The 22,389-nt window shown below is 43.5% G+C and overlaps 1 protein-coding gene across 1 annotated transcript in view; it reads left to right on the top strand.

Annotated features, from left to right (window-relative positions):
- The first annotated feature begins 7,589 nt into the window (after positions 1-7,589).
- The window catches only part of LOC144498834 (acyl-CoA (8-3)-desaturase-like), a 51,290-nt gene continuing 36,490 nt past the window's right edge, over positions 7,590-22,389 (top strand). The window contains exon 1 of the mRNA XM_078220581.1: positions 7,590-7,926. Within this exon, the coding sequence (XP_078076707.1) occupies positions 7,750-7,926 (177 nt within the window). The 5' untranslated portion in view covers positions 7,590-7,749. The remainder of the gene's footprint in view (positions 7,927-22,389) is intronic.

Genomic DNA, 22,389 nt, shown 5'->3' with positions numbered 1-22,389 from the left:
AGGGTCGGCACGAGGCAGTATATGTTTTACTTAAGAACGTGCACAGCCTTGTAAGAATCCAGAAATAATAATCAGTGATTAATAAATTAGAAAGTTTCTCTTCAGATGGATCACATCATGTAACTCAAAGCAGAAACATTGTTTAAAGAGTGTAACATGTCAATGTCTGTAAAATCAAAGACAGGACAAAAAATGAGTATTTGAGAATTTGTACAGATAGCTAAAATGTAACTTTTTATCTCTGAAGTTAAAGCAAGGGGAAATCAAGCAGTTGATAATTTTGTAATGGAAACTTTACAAACTTCAGCAAAACATTGTACTCTTTCATATTTACTAACAGATTTGCCTGGCTGAAAACTTGGAAAGGTAGTTCTTGTTCACCATTGGAGACTCGGGCTGCTGTCGACAAGCAAAGCTGGAGGCCGAAATGGATGGCTAAGAAGAGGTCAGCATTCGCATTGCAGGGAAAAGAAACTGTCCTTAAGGCAATTCAGTAAACTTGCACCACATTGACTGAGGAAGACCTGGGGGCTTACATAACAAGTAACTGTAGGAGTGGGATAGAGTGAGGTAGTGCAAGGTACTTGTGAGGGAATAGAATGATATGATTGGCGCAGGGTGATTGTTACACACCTATTTTCCTCTCCTAGCTGTCATTTCTCTCGGTGAGCAGGAAGAGGTCAAGGACAGAACCAACCTTGGGTACATGGGCTGAATATGTGGATCTGAGTGGAACCCTCAGGTTCAATATCAAATAGGTGAGAGAATGGAGCTTGGGGATGAGCAGCATGATCCAGACACCTTCTGGGACAGGTACATGACACAGATACAGGAGAAGGCTTCAGTTCCAAAAACGAAACTCTTTGATACAGCAGCAGTCTTCATGGCTTGATAACATCACGAAAAGTGATAACATATTTATATATATATTTAAATAATCCTATTAAACACTGGTGCTACAACATTAGCAACTGAATCCTTAACATGTTATATCGCCTTTCTCTGTTAGTTTAATGAGTTTATTAATGCCATCATTAAAACAATAGGCAAAATACACAATTATGTTAAACACCTGTGTGCTAATGTCACAAACAGTAAAATCAAATCTATAATTAAAATATATGAAATGCTAATTTTAAAAGATTATAAATTTGTGCATATGCTCAATGCAAGTCTTCATATCTGGAATCTTGCTATTTACATCAACAGAATGTTTCTTTTTCTCTTTCCTTCATTCATTCCATCTGCCAAACAGTGTTTCCATCTCTCCATTCATCTGTTTCCCACTCCCTCCCCTAACTATGAATTTGGTTTAATTTAGGTCACTCAGGATACATGGTTAGTCTAATAATAGCACTAATTAAATGCATTACCATCCTAGACATGGGACCAACCCAGGTTGGAGTCAGTAAAAAACATGAGTTTTCAGTAATTTTTAGATTTGATGGAGCTCAATAAGATTAAGTTTCAGGTATAGTATTTAATTTTTTGACAATCTTATATGGTCATGTACCCAATTAAAGTCAGACTTAAATATGACCTTACACAAAACTATACAAATTTATATCAAAATTGCTTGTCTGAAAGGAAAATAAAGAAGAAGGATAGAAATTAAGAGAGGTAATGTGCAACAATTAACTTCATGGTCAAATGCATGGTTGGTAAAGGCAAATATAACTGAGGCATACAAACTGGAAAGTCTGTCCCAAGTTCATGCTAAATTAGCTTATCTGAGGCAATGTTCATCAGTTTTAGTGCCTCTGAATTAGGGCGAAGAATGACACATAGTAATCTTGCTCCTGTTCATTATTTAGTGACTACTTCTAGAAAATGGACATGTGTAGATATTGAATAAATATAGAATTGTTTTTGATTGTGATGGCTGTCACAAGTTGGAGAGCTGTCCCGCAGACCGGTCAAGCACCCCTCGGCATAATCATACTTACGGAATCTTACCATCTACCAGGCAATGTGGAATATTGCCCAGGTATGTCCTTTACACAAAAACAGAACAAATTCAGCCTGATCAATTACCACACTATCAGTGTACTCCTGATCATCAATAAGGTGGTAAAAATGGTCATCAACAATGCTATCAAGTGGCACTTACTCAGCACTAATATCCCAGACACCACTATCACCACCTTTAGGTATGTCCTGTCATACCAACAGGACAGACCCACCAGAAGTTGTGGTGGCACAGTGGTATACAGTCAGGAGGGCATTTCCTGGAAATCTTCTGGACCCTATGAAGTCTCAAGGCATTAGGTCAAACATGGGCAAGGTAACCTCCTGCTGATTACCAAGTACCGCATCTCCCTCATCTGATGAATCAGTACTCCTCCATTTTGAACACTACTTGGTAAACGCACTGAGGGTGACAAGGGGACAGAATGTATTCTGGATGGGGGACTTCACTGTCCATCCAGTCTTCAGCCAATTCGATTTACATCACATGATATCTGGAAATGGCTGAAGGCACTGGATACTGCAAAGGCTATAGACCCTGACAATATTCCAGCTGTGGCACTAGAGACTTGTGCTCTAGAACCTTCCACACCCCTAGCTAAGCTGTTCCAGTACAGCTACAACACTGACATCTACCAGGCAATGTGGAATATTGCTCAGGTATGTCCTTTACACAAAAACAGAACAAATTCATCCTGATCAGTTACCACACTATCAGTGTACTCCTGATCATCAGTAAGGTGGTGGAAATGGTCATCAACAATGCTATCAAGTGGCACTTACTCAGCACTAACCTGCTCACTGATGCTCAGTTTGGGTTCCACCAGGGTCACTCAGATTCTGACATTACAGACTTGGTTCAAACATGGCCAAAAGAGTGGAACTCCAGAGGTGGGGTGAGAGTGGCTGTCTTTAACATCAAGGCAGCACTTAACCGAATATGGCATCAAGGAATCCCAGCTAAGCTGGAGTAAATGGGAGTCAAGGGGAAACCACTCTGATGGTTGGAGTCATATCTGGCACAAAAGAAGATGGTTGTGGTGGTTGAAGGTCAACCATCTCAGTTCCAGAACATCACTGCAGGAGTTCCTCAGGGTAGTGTCCTAGCCCCAACCATCTTCAGCTGTTTCATCAATTACCTTCCTTCCATCATAAGGTCAGAAGTGGGGATGTTTGCTGATGAGAACACAATGTTCAGTATCATCCGCCACTCCTCAGTCCATGTCAACATGCAGCAAGACCTGTACAATATCCAGGTTTGGGCTGAGAAGTGGCAAGTAACATTCATGCCACACAAGTGCCAGGCAATGACCATCTCTAACAAGAGAGAACCCAACCATCTCCCCTTGTCATTCAATGGTTTTACCATCGCTGAATCCCCCATGATCAACTCCCTAACAGTTACTATTGACCAAAAACTGAACTAGCCATATAAATACTGTGCATACAAGAGCAAGTCAAAGGCTAAGAATCCTGCGGTGCGTAACTCACATCCTAACCCCTAAAAGCCTGACCAAGCTTGTGAAGTGTGGAGTGTGATGAAATATTCCCCAACAACATTCAAGAAGCTAGATTCCATCCAGGGCAAAGCAGCCCACTTGATTAGCACCTTATGAAACATCATTGACTCTCTCCACCACTGCAGCAATATGTACCATTTACACGATGCATTGCGGTAACTCACCAAGGCTCCTCAGACAGTACCTTCCAAACCCAAGACCATTACGGTCTAGGAGGACAAGGGCAGCAGATCCATGGGAACACCACCACATATTATCCTGACTTGGAAATACATTGTTATTCCTTCACTATTGCTGGATCAAAACGTTGGAACTTCCTCCCGAGCAGCCTTGTGCAAGACCACAGTCCCTGTGGTTCAAAAGGTGGTTCAAAAAGGCTGCTTACCAACACCTACTCAAGGGCAATTAACAAGAGGCAATAAATGCTGACCGAGCCAGTGATGCTCACATCCCATGAACGAATATTTTAAAAATTGAATAGACTGCTGAGACCAACTGTTTAGGTATTCATTATGTGGAGATGCCGGCGTTGGACTGGGGTAAACACAGTAAGAAGTTTAACAACACCAGGTTAAAGTCCAACAGGTTTATTTGGTAGCAAAAGCCACACAAGCTTTCGGAGCTCTGTTTGTGAACAGAATTCCCACTCACCTGAAGAAGGGGCTTGGAGCTCCGAAAGCTTGTGTGGCTTTTGCTACCAAATAAACCTGTTGGACTGTAACCTGGTGTTGTTAAACTTCTTACTAGGTATTCATTAACAGAGGAGAGAGTTTGGGTGTGGTTTTAGGAAAAGAATGAAGATTCTGGGATTGCCCCTTTGGAGAGAAGGGAACAAGAGAATCGTCCACATCCTGCAAAAGGGTGTGGAGGGAGAAAGGGACAGCATTAAGCAGGGAGAATATTACCAGCTTAAACTCATGAATAGTGGTGTCAGTAACTTCAGACTTTAACCACACCCTGTATTTTCTTGCAATGTCAGCAGGCCTGCCAGTGCTTAGGGATAGAAGAGATAAGCTAACATTTGGAGTTTGGACCTTGCAAAAGATCACACCACAGTTGTATGTGTTATTTTTTATTGTGACTTTTTCCACTTGCATTTTTTGTTTACTTTCATATCTGATACATTTGCCATTTCTGCTGATTGGTTATTATTTCTTATACTTTCTAACTTATGTATTTCAATTCCCATTATTTGCTAATTTTCTGTCCATTTTTATATCTCTGCACCATCTAATTAATGTATTCAATTATATATTCAATTTTATATTAAATATTTTAGAAGTCATTTCATCTATTAACTCTCCATGTGATTAGTGTATCCATTACTTCTCTTTTCTTTCCTTCCCCCATGTACAGCCTTATTTCTGCACCCATGTGGGCGACACAGTGGCACAGTGGTTAGCACTGCTGCCTCACAGCGCCAGGGACCCGGGTTCGATTCCTGGCTTGGGTCACTGTCTGTGTGGAGTCTGCACGTTCTCCCTGTGTCTGCATGGGTTTCCTCCGGGTGCTCCGGTTTCCTCCCACAGTCTGAAAGATATGCTGGTTAGGGACATTGACCCAAACAGGCGCCAGAGTGTGGCGATTAGGGGAATTTCACAGTAACTTCATTGCAGTGTTAATGTAAGCCTTACTTGTGACTAATAAATAAATAAACTTAATAAAATGCCTACCTTTATTGCGGTGAAGGGTGATATATCAGAATGTATCATTCTCATTTTCTTATCTCCAATATTTCATTTTGATATCAGATTTCCAGCATTTACAATTCAGCTACAAAGTCAGCTGCTTTCACATACTAAAAACCAAGGTTTTGTGGTGGGGGTGATTTGCAGCTACTCCTTAGTTTTCTAGATTGACATGTTTGATCTCACTGTTGGGATCTGACTGTGACAAATTAGCTGGTGTATTGAAGTTATTCTGTTTCACAGGAATTCTCTCTATGGGAAACATTGCCACATTTCTGAGGGATGTGATCTAGTGAGACAGGAGTGAAAAAAGGACAAATATTAAATTCTGTCTCAATGTTTATTTTTTATTGTCTGTGAGTATTTTGACTCTGTGAGTCTGTGGGCGGCGCAATGGCACAGTAGTTAGCACTGCTGCCTCACGGGACCTGGGTTCAATTCCAGCCCTGGGGAGTGTATGGAGTTTGCACATTCTCCCTGTGTCTGCGTGGGTTTCCTCCGGGTGCTCTGGTTTCCTTCCACACTCCAAAGATGTGTGGGTTAGGTGGATTAGCCATGCTAAAATTGTCCCTTAGTGTCGGGGGGGGGTTAGCAGGGTAAATATAGAGTCATAGAGGTTTACAGCATGGAAACAAGCCCTTCAGCCCAACTTGTCCATGCCATCTCTTTTTTTAACCCCTAAGCTAGTTCCAATTGCCCGCATTTGGCCCATATCCCTCTATATCCATTTTACCCGTGTAACTGTCTAAATGCTTTTTAAAAGACAAAATTGTACCCGCCTCTACTACTACTTTTGGTAGCTTATTCCAGACACTCACCACCCTCTGTGTGAAAAAATTGCCCCTCTGGACCCTTTTGTATCTCTTCCCTTTTCTGCACTCTTTCTAGTTTAATAATATCCTTTCTATAATAGGGTGACCAGAACTGTACACAGTATTCCATGTCTTGTACAACTTCAACAAGACGTTCCAATTCCTGTATTCAATGTTCTGATCAATGAAACCAAGTATGCCGAATGCCTTCTTCACCACTCTGTTCACCTGTGACTCCACTTTGAACCCTCTACAACCACCCTCTGTCTTCTGTCATCAAGCCAATTTTGTATCCATTTGGCTACCTCACCCTGGATCCCATGAGATTTAACCTTATGCAACAACCTAACATGTGGAACCTTGTCAAAGGCCTTGCTAAGGTCCATGTAGACAACATGATCTGCACTGCCCTCATCTACCTTCTTGGTTACCCCTTTAAAAAACTCAATCAAATTTGTGAGACATGATTTTCCACTCACAAAGCCATGCCCACTGTCCCTAATCAGTCCTTGTGTCTCTAAATGCCTGTAGATCCTGTCTCTGAAAATGCCTTCTAAGAACTTACCCACTACAGATGTGAGGCTCACAACCTGTAGTTCCCAGCCCTTCTTAGATAAAGGCACAACATTTGCTACCCTCCAATCTTCAGCCACCTCACCTGTGACTATCGATGATTCAAATATCTCTGCTAGAGGACCTACAATTTCCTCTCTCGCCTCCCACAATGTCCTGGGATATACTTCATCAGGTCCCGGAGACTTATCTACCTTGATGCGCTTAAGACTTCTAGCACCTCCTTCTCTGTTAGATGTACATTCCTCAAGACATCACTATTTATTACCCCAAGTTCCCTAACATCCATGCTTTTCTCAACAGTGAACACTGATGAGAAATATTCATTTAGGATCTCATCCATCTCTTGTGGATCTGCACGTAGATGACCTTGTTGATCCTTAAGAGGTCCTACTCTCTCCCCAGTTACTCTTTTGCCCTTTATGTGTTCCAAAGAGCTTCTACAACTGTGGGGTTACGGGGATAGGGCCTGGGTGGGGCTGTTGTCGGGGCAGGCTCGATGGGCCGAATGGTATCTTCTGCACTGTAGGGATTCTATGATTTTTAAAGCCAGATTGTAGCCTTAAATTCTTTAGCATCTGAAGTGCCTTCAAGTCCCACCCCATCTTGTTTCCTGGCAAGCTGACAGACTGTGATCTGAATAATTGAGACTGAGTGATTGCAGCCGACATTGGGCAACACAGAGATGGATACACTCCCTCACTCTCATGGATACACTCCATTCATTCTCTCAGGACATCTGATGTCCATGCATCCACCAATGAAAGACAATGCCTGAACCGCGTGCTGCAGAATCAGCCAATAGCAATTGCCATTTCGTGAATGGGCTCCTCTCTCGACAAATAGGATGTGGGAAGGGGTTGACTCCCGCCCAGGATGTTCGCCAATAGCGGAGCAGCTCATCTGATTGACAGCCCCTGGGACCAATCGCTGCGGATAATCACCGTGACTGATGCGGGAATGATCCAATACCGTGTGGAAAGGGGCGGGATCTCCCGGATCTTGTTGCTGGATGTGGTGCTGAAGTTGGGGCGAACCGGCTGGGGAAGGGGGACCGCAGGGGAGGGGATGCGAGGCAGAGGGAGCCGACAGAGCGCTCGGGATCTGACACACAGGCTGGCCGGGGAGTGAGGGGGGAGAGATTGAGAGACAGGCCGGCCGGGCAGGGAGGGAGACACAGCCCGGGTGATGGGCACGGAGTGCGGCCGGGACAGGTTCTTCACCTGGGAGGAGGTGCAGAGACACTGCAGCCGCAGCGACCGCTGGCTGGTGATCCGCAGGAAGGTCTATGATATCAGCGAGTTCAGCAAGAGGCACCCGGGAGGCGCCCGGGTGATCGGACACTACGCGGGCCAGGACGCTACGGTAAGACTGGCACCTCAGCAGTAATGAGAGAGAGAAAGATCCCTGAGAAAAATAACCTGGGGATTTTCACAGCAACTTCATTGCAGTGTTAATGTAAGTCTACTTGTGACTAATAAATAAACTCCAACTTAAACATCAATAGGCAAAAAGCAATGGGTGAGAGTGGCAACATCTCAACCTTTCTGGGGAGTTTTATGGCTGGGATGCAGTTACTTTGTTGCTGATTAGTGATCAAAGTGAGTGAATGCTATTCAATTATCAGGTAGAGGAAGAGGGCTACACTCACTGATCATTAGTGTTGCTCCAGCTTTGGGCTTTTCTAAAGGTGTTCAAGCCAAAAAGCTGCTTTATAAACTTTTCCCTGACCTAAACCACAACAGGTAATGATTTGATTTGACTTATTATTGTCACATGTATTAGTGTCCAGTCAAAAGTATTGTTTCTTGCACGCTATACAGACAAAGCATACCGTTCATAGAGGAGGAAAGGCGACACCATGTAGAATAACAATACATGTGGATAGAGTGGATGTGAGGAAGAGGTTTCCATTAGTGGGAGAGACCAGGATCTGAGGGCATGACACTTTTAGAACCAAGATGAGGAGGAATTTCTTCAGCCACAGGGTGGTGAATCTGTGGAATTCATTGCCACAGAAGGCTGTGGAGGCCATGTCATTGAGTGCATTTAAGACAGAGATAGATAGGTTCGTGATTGGTGAGAGAGAATGGGGTTGAGAAACATATCTGCCATCATCGAATGTTGGAGCAGACTCAATGGGCCAAATAGCCTAATTCTGCTCCTATATCATATGGTCTCTTATGGTCTCATAACACGTCCAGTTTTAACAATAAGCCCTGAATGTTGGAACTCATTCATCACTGAAGATTACATGATGTGCCTACCCCCATCCCCCTGTTTCCTGAGACAGACTAAGTATCACAAGCATTACTGATCAATAATTGGAGCAAGATTCATGATTGAATGTTACAGGCTAATAATCACAGAGATCAGGAAGTGTGAAAATCAGAAACTCAACCAAATTATGAGTAGCATTTACTGACGGATAACCAGAACAAAATAAGAGGTAAATGAATCTTAATGAGAGACAGATCATTGATCATATATTGCAGATCAATTATTGGGGAGAAAAGGTGATCGCAGATGAGTAACACAAGGGTATTGATCAATAATTAGAAAGAGAAAGTTCTTAGAGTCAACAATCAGAGAAAGATTAAAAATCAGTGCTCTGGGGGAGATTACAGAGAAATGATTTTTAAAACTGACAATCCTGGAGATTACTTATCAATAGAGGCAAAAAGTTATTTGAGAATGCAGACATGGTACCATGGTAAAGATTGGAGAGGGCAGAATTCAAAACAAGCCATAAATCAAAAAGGTGGGTAGTATCAAGGGGCTTGGTAGGCATCATACATGTGTTAGTCCTTCAGTGGCCTCAGGATCAACATTGTGGAGTCTGGCCATTCCCTCTGGTAGGTCAGTGGGAATGAAGGAGCCACTCAGTGGATGTATGGCATCCTCAGCTGCACCATGGCTACACAGGGCATGATGTGGAGATGCCGGCGTTGGACTGGGGTAAACACAGTAAGAAGTTTAACAATAAACCTGTTGAACTTTAACCTGGTGTTGTCAAACTTCTTACTGTGTGTACACAGGGCATTCCAGAGTCCTCAAGAATGGCCATTTACCACACATCTTACCACTCCTCATCCAAAGAATGCCCCAGAAATGGAACAGCAGCATAAGGCCAGCCTCTCTTACTAGGCTTGGTAATGGGGAAGGAGTTTCTTCTGGAGGAGTAGCTTATCCCCATTCAGTCTGCCATAATGAGGCACTATCTAACCTGGAGATGATTGGTAGGCTCATCCAGATTTGTTTTATTCTGATGTCACTGGTGAAAAGTATTCCATATAAAATTGAAAAGTGGTAATTGCGTCATCTCCTGTTTTCTCTTGAGGAGTTCTTTGCTGCATTATGATACCTGATATTAGGAGTCTAAATATTTGAGAGGACTAGTAACCATTTGGCTTTTGTTGGCCGAAAAGTAGGCATTATTTTCAATAGTTTTTTGTGGAAAGAATTTAAATTCACAACAAGTGCATTATTCTCCCAAATTAGCAGAGGTAATGATGAGCTGAACACCTTTGTGCATTAGCTCCCCAAGTTGCATCGTCATGTTTATTTTGGAGGCATTTTCTGCTGTTAATGCTCTGATCTAACATGGTGAGGTTGTCTTTGTCGGCAAGTGTTTGATCTAGAGTTACTCCGAGATACATCGGTATTCAGCTATGTCCCTGCTATTCTCCATCCACAAAATGTTGAGTTCCGCTGAAACATTGACATCATTAAGGTAGAATCATGACAGTACAGTCTTTGACACACTCGATCCACTTTTTCCAATGTCTTGATTCAAATTGTGCTCAAACTTTTTTGAAGTCTCTATCTCTTGAAGCCAGGCAGATGTCAACTACCTGTGTGAATGGGCTGGAGAATTCTAGAGATGTATCATTTGCAACTATGTTAAAGAATTGCAACAATAACAGATCTCTGGAGCAGTCCATCATTCTGGACTTTCAAAGTGTTGCGCTTCTGGTGTAACATCATCTGGAATTGCCTGAGTCAAAACATATCTCTGTGGCTATAACAACTCATCAGAATAATGACTTTGACATCTTCGACAGAAAATGCTGGAAAATCTCAGCAGGTCTGACAGCATCTGTGGAGAGAGAATAGAGCCAACGTTTTGAGTCAGGATGAGCCTTTGTCAGAGCTGAAGACAAGGAAAATTAGATACGGTTTATACTATGAGGGTGGGGTGGGGGTTGTAATAGATAGGAATGGCATAGACAAAAAGACAAACGGAATGTAAATGGTGATGATAACAGCTGAGAAAGGTGCTAAGAGTGTCTGTTAAGAGATCAGAATGGCAGAACACAGGTGCACAGTGTCAAAGCACAACCTGAGGAATGTAGCAGTTGGCCCGAGTGAGGTGGGAGAGGGGAGTGGGGGGGCAAGAAAATGAAATGGAAAGCGAGATTTTGGATACTTTTTCTCCACAGATGCTGCCAGACCTGCTGAGATTTTCCAACATTTTCTGTTTTTATTTCAGATTCCAGCATTCTAGCATGGGCAGCACGGTGGCACAGTAGTTAGCACTGCTGCCTCACAGCGCCAGGGACGCGGGTTCAATTCCTGGCTTGGGTCACTGTCTGTGTGGAGTTTGCACATTCTCCCCGTGTCTGCGTGGGTTTCCTCCAGGTGCTCCGGTTTCCTCCCTTAGTACAAAGATGTGCGGGTTAGGTGTATTGGCCATACTAAATTGCCCCTTAGGGTCGGGGGACTAACTAGGGTAAATGCATGGGGTTTTTGGGATGGGGCCTGGGTGGGATTGTGGTAGGTGCAGACTCAAAGAACAAAGAAAATTGCAGCACAGGAACAGGCCCTTCGGCCCTCCAAGTCTGCAACGACCATGCTGCCCGACTTAACTAAAACCCTCTACCCTTCTGGACCGTATCCCTCTATTCCCATCCTGTTCATGTACTTGTCAAGATGCCCCTTAAAAGTCACTACCATATCCACTTCCACTACCTCCCCCAGCAACGAGTTCCAGCACCCACCACTCTCTGTGTAAAAAACATCTGCCTCGTACATCTCCTTTAAACCTTGTCCCTCGCACCTTAAACCTATGCCCCCTAGTAATTGACGCTTCCACCCTGGGCAAAAGCTTCTGACTATCCACTCTGTCCATGCCTCTCATAATCTTGTAGACTTCTATCAGGTCTCCTCTCAATCTCTGTCGCTCCAGTGAGAACAAACCAAGTTTCTCCAACCTCTCTTCATAGCTAATGCCCTCCATACCAGGCAACATCCTGGTAAATCTTTTCTTTACCCTCTCCAAAGCCTTCACATCCTTCTGGTAGTGTGGCGACCAGAATTGAACACTATATTCCAAGGGCAGCTTAACTAAGGTTCTATAAAGCTGCAACATGACTTGCCAATTTTTAAACTCAATACCCCGGCCGATGAAGGTAAGCATTCTTGACTACCTTCTTCACCTGCATTGCCACTTTCAGTGACCTGTGTACCTGTACACCCAGATCCCTTTGCCTATCACTACTCATTTACTGTATATTTCCTATCTGTATTAGACCTTCCAAAATGCATTACCTCACATTTGTCCAGATTAAACTCCATCTGCCATCTCTCCGCCCAAGTCTCCAACTGATCTATATCCTGCTGTATCCTCTGATGGTCCTCATCGCTATCCGCAAATCCACCAACCTTTGTGTTGTCCGCAAACTTACTAACCAATCCAGTTACTTTTCCTCCAAATCATTTATATATATTACAAACAGCAAAGGTCCCAGCACTGATCCCTGAGGAACACCACTTGTCACAGCCCTCCATTCAGAAACGCACCCTTCCACTGCTACCCTCTGTCTTCTTTGACCGAGCCAATTTTGTATCCATCTTGCCAGCTCACCTCTGATTCCATGCGACTTCACCTTCTGCACCAGTCTGCCATGAGGGACCTTGTCAAAGGCCTTACTGTAGTCCATGCAGACAACATCTACTGCCCTACCCTCATCAATCAACTTCGTCACTTCCTCGAAAAACTCGATCAAGTTCATGAGACACGACCTCCCCTTCACAAAACCATGTTGCCTCTCACTAATACGTCCACTTATTTCCAAGTGGGAATAAAGCCTCTCTTGAAGAATCCTCTCCAATAATTTCCCTACCACTGATGTAAGGCTCACCGGCCTGTAATTACCTGGATTATTCTTGCTACCCTTCTTAAACAAAGGAACAACATTGGCTATTCTCCAATCCTCTGGGACCTCCCCTGTAACCAATGAGGATACAAAGATTTCTCTCAAGGCCCCAGCAATTTCCTCCCTTGCCTCTCTCAGTATTCTGGGGTATATCCCATCACGCCTTGGGGACTTGTCTACCTTAATGTTTCTCAAGAACCCAAATACCTCCTCCTTTTTGATCTCAACATGACTAAAACTATCTACACATCCTTTCCCAGACTCATCATCCACCAAGTCCTTCTCTTTGGTGAATACTGACGCAAAGTACTCATTTAATACCGCACCCATTTCCTCTGGCTCCACGCATAGATTCCCTCCCTTGTCCTTGAGTGGGCCAACCCTCTTCCTGGCTACCCTCTTGCTCTTTATATATGCATAAAAAGCCTTGGGATTTTCCTTAATCCTGCTGGCCAATACTTTTTCATGACCCGTTTTACGCCTTCTTACTCCTTGCTTAAGTTTCTTTCTACTTTCCTTGTATTCCACATTTGCTTCGTGCGTTCCCAGCCTCCTACCTTTGACAAATGCTTCCTTTTTCTCTGACTAGGCTCAAAATAGTTCTCGTTATCCAAGGTTCCCAAAAGTTGCCATACTTTTCCTTCATCCTTACAGGAATGTGCCGGTCCTGAATCCCTATCAACTTACATCCCACATGCCAGATGTTGATTTGCCCTCAAACATCTGCCCCCAATCTACATTCTTCAGTTCCTAATATTGTTGGAATTAGCCTTCCCCCAATTTAGCACCTTAACTTGAGGACTACACTTATCCTTATCCATCAATACCTTAAAGTTTACTGAATTGTGGTCACTGTTCCCGAACTGCTCCCCTACTGAAACATCGACCACCTGGCCGGGCTCATTCCCCAATACCAGGTCCAGTATGGCCCCTTCCCTAGTTGGACACTTTACATACTGTTTCAGGAAGCCCTCCTGGATGTTCCTTACAAACTCTGCCCCATCCACGCTGCTAGCACTAAGTGAGTCCCAGTCAATATAGGGGAAATTAAAATCTCCCACCACAACAACCCTGTTACTTTTACACTTTGCCAAAATCTGCCTACATATCTGTTCCTCAGTCTCCCACTGGCAGTTGGGTGGCCTACAGTAAACCCCCAACATTGTGACTACACCTTTCCTCTTCCTGAGCTCTACCCATATTGCCTCGTTGTATGAGCCCTCTGAGGTGTCCTCCCGGAGTACAGCTGTGATGTTCTCCTTAACCAATAGTGCAACTCCCCCACCCCTTTTACATCCTCCTCTATCCCTCCTGAAACATCTGTATCCTGGAATGTTAAGTTGCCAATCCTGTCCTTCCCTTAACCAAGTCTCTGGAATAGCAACAACACCATAGTTCCAAGTACTAATCCAAGCTCCAAATTAATGGGCCGAATGGCCTCCTTCTGCACTGTAGGATTCTATGATTCTATAATCCGCAGTAATTTACCTTTGACTTTAACATGTTGGTGCTCTCAGATCAAGAGACCCAGTTGCTGCCTTCTCCTTCTTTTAGAAACTATTTTCTATATCGGTGGTAAGCAAAAGAGCCTGGTCACAAGTGTCCTATTTACTCTGAAGCCTACCCATCCTTGAAAGACTGATCAACTGTGAGCACAATTGTTCACAAAATTAGACACTTTTGAAGCCACAGTCACAGTTCAGAAGTGATCTAAGAGAGCAGCTAGCTGGGATGGACTGTTTCCTGGTTTTCAGTATAGCTATCACCTAATTTTCTCTTGTGTTTGCTCGTGGATAACACAGAAACACAAAGAATGATCACCATTTTATGCTCATCCTTCCAGAGTCTAGTAGAAGTTCTGATAAAATCTTGTCATGGTCGCAAGCCTTCAGGAAACTCAATGCATCCTCTCCATTTCCTCAGTAGAGAACGACTGAGGATAGGGTGGTGACTCTTTGGAATTCTCTACCCCAGATGGCTGTGGAAGGTCAATCATTGAGCATGTTCTGACAGAAATGGATAGATTTCTGAATACTAATGACATGAAGGGATATGGATATAGTGTGGGAAAGTGGCCTTGAGGTAGATGATCAGCTATGATTGTGCTGAATGCTGGAGCACAGGTCGAATAGTCCACACCTGCTCCTATGCTCTCTATTGTCAGGTGGGACCAATCGGTATCTATTCCATTGCACTTTACTCATTCTAACTTTTGGCATGCTGTTTAGGTGTGTGGTAATGCAGTTCAAGACACTTTACAGTGATTTCTGTGCAGTGGTTTATGCACTGCTCAGAGATTCCTTACGCATGACCATGCTTTAATGCTAGGTTGTAAATTAGCAGCTAGAATTAATTTGTGTATAATTCTTCAGCAGTGCTTTACCATGAAGTTCCTTCTTTGTTCTCTATATTTGTTTTTATTCATTTACGGGATGTGTAAATGCTAGACCAGCATTTATTGCCCATCCCTAGTTGCCCTTGAGAAGAGTCAGTGTTTTACAGCACAGAAAGAGGCCCTTCGGTCCATTGGGTCTGTGCTGGCCATCAAGCACCTATCTATTCTCATCCCATTTTCCAGTACTTGGCCCGTAGCCTTTTATCTTATGGTTCAAGTGTTTAACTCAATGCTTCTTAAATGTTGTGAGGGTTCTTACTTCTATCACCCTTTCAGGCAGTGAGTTCCAGATTCCCACCTCCCCCTGGGCGAAAACACTTTTCCTCAAATCCCCTCTAAATCTTCTGCCCCTTATGTTAAATCTATTATTGACCCCTCTACTAAAGGGAAAAGTTTCTTCCTATCTACCCTATCTATGTCCCTCATAATTTTGTATACCTCAATCAGGCCCACCCTCAGCCTTCTTTGCTCCAAGGAAAACAACCCCAGCCTGATCAGCCTCTTCTGATAGCTGAAACGCTCCAGCCCAAACAACATCTTAGTGAATGTCCTTTGCACCTTTCTAGGTAACCACATCTTTCCTATAGTGTGGTGACCAGAACGGCACTTAGTACTCTAGCTGTGGCCCAACAAGCATTTTATACAGCTGCAGCACAGTATCCCTGCACTTATGGTCTATGCCTTGGATAACGAAGGCAAAAATTCCATTTGCCTTCTTCACCACCTTATCTACCTGTCCTGCTGCCTTCTGGGTCTTTGGACATGTACTCTCTGTTCATCCCTACTTCCTAGCATCCTACTGTTCATGGTGTATTCCTTTGCCTTGTTACTCCTCCTAAAGTACATCACCTCACACTTTTCAGGGCTAAATTCCATTTGTCACTGTTCTGCCTACCTGACCAGGCCATCTATATTGTCTTGTAATCTAAGGCTTTCCTCCTCACTATTTACCACACCACCAAGTTTCGTGTTATCTGCGAACTTACTGATCGTACCCCCACATTTACATCTAGATGATTAATGTACACAATAAACAGCAAGAGACCCAGCACTGATCCCTGTGGTATACCACAGGACACAGGCTTCCAGTCACAAAAACAACCTTCAACTATCACCATCTACCTCCTGCCGCAAAGCCAACTTTGGATCCAATTTGCCAGATTACCCTGGTTCCCATGGGTTTTTATCTTCTTGACCAGTCTCCCATGTGGGACCTTGTCAAAAGCTTTACTGAAGTCCATGTAGACTATATCAACTGCACTGCCCTCACCTATACACCTAGTCACCTCCTTGGAAAATTCAATCCAATTTGTTGGACATGAACTCCTTCTGACAAAGCCATGCTGACTATCCTTGAATAATTCTTGCCTCTCCAATTGGAGACTAATTCTGTCCCTCAGAATATTTTCCAATATTTTCCCTACCACTGATGTTAGATTCACTGACCTCTAATTACCTCATTTTTCCTACTTCCCTTCTTGAATAATGGCACCACATTAGCTGTCTTCCAGTCCTCTGGCACCTTTCCCGTGGCCGAAAAGGATTTGAAAATTAGCGTCAGAGCCCCTATAATCTCCTCCCTTGCCTCACACAGCAATCTAGGATGCATCTTATCTGGGGATTTATCCACTTTAAGCCCACTAAAACCGCTAACACCTCTTCCCTCTCAATGCTAATTTATTCAATTACATCTCAGTCCCCTCCCTGTTTTCTATACCTACATTGTCCTTCTCCATCATGAACACAGATGTAAAATGCTAATTTAGTATCTCACCAGGCTCCACACACACAGGTTGCCACTTTGGTCCATAATGGGCCCTACTCAGTCCCTGGTTACCCTCTTGCCCTTAATATACTCATGAACCACCTTGGGATTTTCCTTTATTTGACACGCCAATTTTTTTAATGCCCTCTCTTCGTTCTCCTAATTTCTTTTCCCCTGCACTTTCTGTACACCTCTAGGGCATCCATTGTTTTGAGCCCCTATATCTGCCTTAAGCTTCCCTTTCTTTTCCTTATCCAATTCTGTATATCCCTTGACATTAGGATTATCTGGACCTTTTGGTCCCACCCTCTTATCTTTGAAGGTGAAAGGCTTCCTTCTTTAACCTCTGCAGTTCCTCGGGTGTAGGTACATCCACAGTGCTATTGGGGATGAAATTCCAGGATTTTGACCCAGTGACAGTGAAGGAATGATAATATATTTCCAAGTCAAGATGGTGAGTGACTTGGAAGGAATCCTCCAGGTGATGATGTTCCCAGGTATCTGCTGGTTGTCCTTCTAGATGGCAGTGGTTGTGGGTTTGGAAGGTGCTAACTAAGGAACCTTGGTGAGTTCCAGCAGTGCATCTTGTAGATGGTACACATGGCTGCCACTATTCGTCGGTGATGGAGGGATTGAATATTTGTGGAAGGGATAGCAACCAAGTGGGCTGTTTTGTCCTGTATGGTGTCTTCTTGAGCATTGTTGGAGCTACACTCATCCACGCAAGTGGAGAGTATTCCACCACACTCCTGACTTGTGTCTTGTAGATGGACAGGCTTTCGGGAGTCAGGAGATGAGTTACTCGCCACAGGATTCCTAGCCTTTGACCTGCTCTAGTAGCCGCAATATTTATACAGCTAGTCCATTTGAGTTTCTTGTAACCCTCAGGATGTTGATAGAGGCGGATTCAGCGATGGTAATGCCATTGAATGTCAAGGGATGATGCTTAGATTCTCCCTTGTTGGAGATGGTCGTTGCCTGGCACTTTTGTGGCATAAATGTTACTTTCAGCCCAAGCCTGGATTTGTCCAGGTCTTTCTGCATTTGGACATGGACTGCTTCGATAGCTGAAGAGTCGCGAATGGTACTGAACATTGTGCAGTCATCAGCGAACATCCCCACTTCTGACCTTATGATGAAAGGAAGGTCATTGATGAAGCAGCTGAAGGTGCTACCCTGAGGAACTCTCCTGCAGTGAAGTCTGGAGCTGAGGTGATTGACCTCGAACCACCACAACCATCTTCCTTTGTGCCAGGTATGACTCCAACCAACCAAGGGTTTTTCCCCTCATTCCCATTGACTCCAGTTTTGCTAGGGCCCCTTGATGCCACACTCAGTCAAATGCGGCCTTGATGTCAAGGGCAGTCACTCTTCACCTCTGGCATTCAGCTCTTTTGTCCATGTTTCAACCAAGGCTGCAATGAGGTCAGGAGCTGAGTGACCCTGGCGGAATGCAAACTGAATGTCAGTGAGCAGGTTATTGCCAAGCAAGTGCTGCTTGATAGCACTGTTGATAATCCCTTCCATCACTTTACTGATGATTGAGAGTAGAGTGAAGAGGCGATAGTTGGCTGGGTTGGATTTGTTCTGTTTCTTGTGTGCATGACATTGCGAGGTAGATGCCAGCATTGTAGCTGTAATGAAGCAGGGATGTGGCAATTTCTGGAGAACAAGTCTTCAGTGCTATTATTGGGATATTGGCAGGGTCTGTAGCCTTTGTAGAATCTAGTGCCTTCAGCCATTTCTTGATATCACGTAGAGTGAATCAAATTGTCTGAAGACTGACATCTGTGATGCTGGGGACCTCCGGAGGAGGCCAAGATGGATCATCCACTTGGCACTTCTGACTGAAGGTTGTTGTGAATGCTTCAGCCTTATCTTTTGAACTGATGTGCTGTGGTCCTCCATTAATGAGGGAGGGGATACATGTGGAGTCTCCTCCTCCAGAGAGATGTTTAATTCTCCACTAACCATTCACAACTGGATGTGATAGGACTGCAGAGCTTAGATCTGACCTGTTGGTTGTTTTCTTTCCCTCAAAACTGGCCATGCCCCTAGCTTGAAGTAAGATGGCAAGTTTCAGCTGATTCTGCCTGTTTATGACTGTTTCATGAGGATCTTCATATTGAGCACATTTTCTTCGGCACACTGGCGTTCAATAGGCACATTTCGAAAGTTTTATATGTTAGAAATACTTATTAAAACTGACTAAGATACCCCACTGAAACTAGTAAGTAGCATAGTTAGTTCTTAAATCATTTTCAGTGATTTAAAATCAGGTTACTCACAGGTGAAGAACTAAACACTTTTATTTAGAGGCATTTTATATGACAAGCCAACGTCCAGCTGCAATAATACAATAACCCCAGGCTCTCAGTTAGATATGCCAATGAACATTTATAATGCAAAGTAGGCATTAATTGGGCATTCCATTATTCTGCCCAATTGCTCTGGTTCATGAAAGAATTTACGATCTATGAGTTTGCAAATGCCTCATAGCAGAAACATGACTTGTAACCTTAAACATTAGACCAACAGCACCCAAAATACCTTCTCCCCCTGTGTAACTTCATGGAGTTTTCTTCCCCCTGGATGATTTATAGAGTTTCTGTTAATTCAGCATGGTGACAATTGCTCATTGTGTAATTGTACAGTTCCTGTTTGTTCAGCAGGATGTGGCTACTCGCTATGCAATAGTACAAAATTCCTGTTAATTGAACTGGATAAACCCCTGTCAGTTATTTGCATATACTTGTCTGGAGTCCTTTGTGTACGGTGATGTCTGAAATAACCATTCAAAGTTAACACAAGCAGTGGTTTAGTTCCTGTTTACAATGTTATCCACGACACTGTGTTGGAGCAACCTGCCAATTACTTAGTGACTGTTTAAGGAATGTCTCCAGATAAATACTGAGGTAAAGGAATATTGTAGAACTGTTTTAACCACAGACTCACAGATCCTGCACGCCCAACAAGGAGCAGTGCTTGAATGCAGTGTAAGATTGTGAATCAACGTTATACGTTGTAGTCCTGTCTCTAAACCAGATTTTGTGTGTGCCTCACCTCTGGAAGCACGAATTTACTTGTATATAATTATACCTTATTGAATTTCCTCACCCTGCTCCTAACTATATGGAGTGATGTCTATGCTGGATCTGCTTTAACCATACAATAATTAAATGCTTTAGCACTCTAATTGATGTAGGTAATATTGTCCCTGTCTGTTTTGTCTCACTGATTGTGGCCCTCCACTAGATATGAGTGGTATTTTATCTCCAATCTAACTCCCGTGACAGACTAATTTTAGAGATAATGGATTCTCTGTCACCAAATTCTCCCTTCCTCTCTCTCACTGTAGTAATAATGTCTGTGCGTGTGTGTATTTAATTACTGCATTGTTTATTGAGGGATATCTATTATTTCTGAAGCTGCCAGTCTCTCTCTAGCTCCCTATGCTGCCTCGGTGATCCCTTTTCACAATAATACTCTGATCCCACTATGTTTACTCAATTCTTCTTTAATTCAATCATGGAACGTGGATGTGCAGCCAAAGCCAGGATTTGTTGACCATCCCTAATTGACCTTGAGTAGCTGATGATAAGCTGCATTCTTGGACTGTTCTATGTGATAACGGTGCAACCACAGTGCTGCGAGGGAGGGAATTCCAGGATTTTGAACCAGTGACAATGAAGGAACGGTGCTATAGTTCCAAGTAAGAATTATATGTGGCTTGTAGGAGAACTTTCAGGTGGTGGTGTTCCCATGCATCTGCTGCCCTTGTCCTTCTAGCTGGTAGATGTCATACATTTGGAAGGTGCTGTTGAAGGAGCCTTGGTGAGTTGCTGCAGTGCATCTTGTAGATGGTATACGCTGCTTCCACTGTGCACCACTGATAGAGAGAGTGAATATTTAAAATGGTGGATGGGGTGCCAATCAAAAAGGCAGCTTTTATCCTGAATGGTGTCAAGTGTCTTGAGTATTGTTGGAGCTGCACTTATCCAGGCAAGTGGAGAGTATTCCATCATACTTCTGACTAGTAGATGGTGGATAGGCTTTTGGGGAGGGGGGGAGAGGGGTCAGGAGATGAGTTACTCTCTGCAGAATTCCCAGCCTCTCACCTGCATTTGGAGCCACAGTATTTATATGGCTAGTCCAATTCAATTTCTGGTCAATGGCAAATCCTAGGATGTTGATAGTAGAGGTACAGCGATGGTAATGCCATTCAGTGTCAAGGGGAGTTGGTCAGTAAAGTTTTAAAGTAAAGTTTATTTATTACTGTCACAAGCAGGCTTACATTAACACAACAATGAAGTGGCTTCTCTAGTGTTGGAAATAGTCATTGCCTGGCATTTGTGTGGCATGAATGTTACTCCCCACTTATCAGCCTAAGCCTGAATGTTGTCCAGGTCTTGCTGCATATGAACGCGGACTACTTTATTATCTGAGGAGTCCCAAATAATCGCAAACATTGTACAATCATCCATAACTGTCCTTATGATGGAGAGAAGGTAATTGAGAAGGTATAGCTGAAGATGGCTGGGTCTAGAACACTACCCTGAGGAACTCCTGCAGAGATGTCCTGGGACTGAGATGATTAACCTCCAACAACCACAACCATCTTCCTTTGTGCCAGGTATGATTCTAACCAGTGCCGTTTTCCCACAATTCCCATTGACTTCAGTTTTGCTGGGGCTCCTTGATGCCCTGATGTCATGGGCAATCACTCTCATCTCACCTCGAGTTCAGCTCTTTAGTCCATATCCATGTATATAATCCCAACTTTGAAAATACTGAAGAACTGAGGGGTAGAGAATTCCAAAGGGCCACAGCCCTCTGAGTGAATAAATTTACTCAATGTCATCTCAAGTGACATATCCTTTCATTTGAGACTATAACACTTGGTTCTTAACTCTTCAGCCAGTAGAAAACAGCCTTTCAGTGTCGTGTCAAGTCCGCCTCAGAATCTTATGAACTAATTATCAATTTGATTAGCTCTTTTCTTCTAAGCTTCAATTAGTGAACTCCCACCCTCCTCAATCTTTCACCACAGTGCAATCTTCTCATCCCAGAATTAATCTAGTAAAGCGTTTAAGATAAGTATGTCCTTCCTTAGTAGAGACAAAAGCTGTACACAGTATGTAAGACACAGCCATATCAATTTACATGTCACACCAAAGGAAAAAGTAAACTATTTATCACAGAAATCCGCGTGTGATAGCCCCCGTGATTGCATGGGGAATCACTGATTGTCCTCCCTGTAGGACGCAATGAATACGAGTTCCCTGGGGATTGGAGCTCTCTATAAAGCAGGCCCCGAGTATGTTCATTGTTCCTTTTGTCCTGGTTGGGACCAGTTGTGTTCACTACAGGCTTGTGGTTTTTGTTTTACTTTATTTTGTGCCATAAAAGCACTGTTCCTTCATAGCCAACTCCTGGAGTTATTATATTGGGTCAAGTTGACCTTGCTTTTCACTTGGAATCCAACAACTATTATACAGTTTGAATTGGGA

This window comes from Mustelus asterias, chromosome 9 (genome assembly GCF_964213995.1).
Source record: "Mustelus asterias chromosome 9, sMusAst1.hap1.1, whole genome shotgun sequence".
In the NCBI taxonomy this organism is placed as follows: Eukaryota; Metazoa; Chordata; class Chondrichthyes; order Carcharhiniformes; family Triakidae; genus Mustelus; species Mustelus asterias.
The sequence above is the reverse complement of the archived record's forward strand: the minus strand, read 5'-3'. Positions and strand labels throughout refer to the sequence as shown.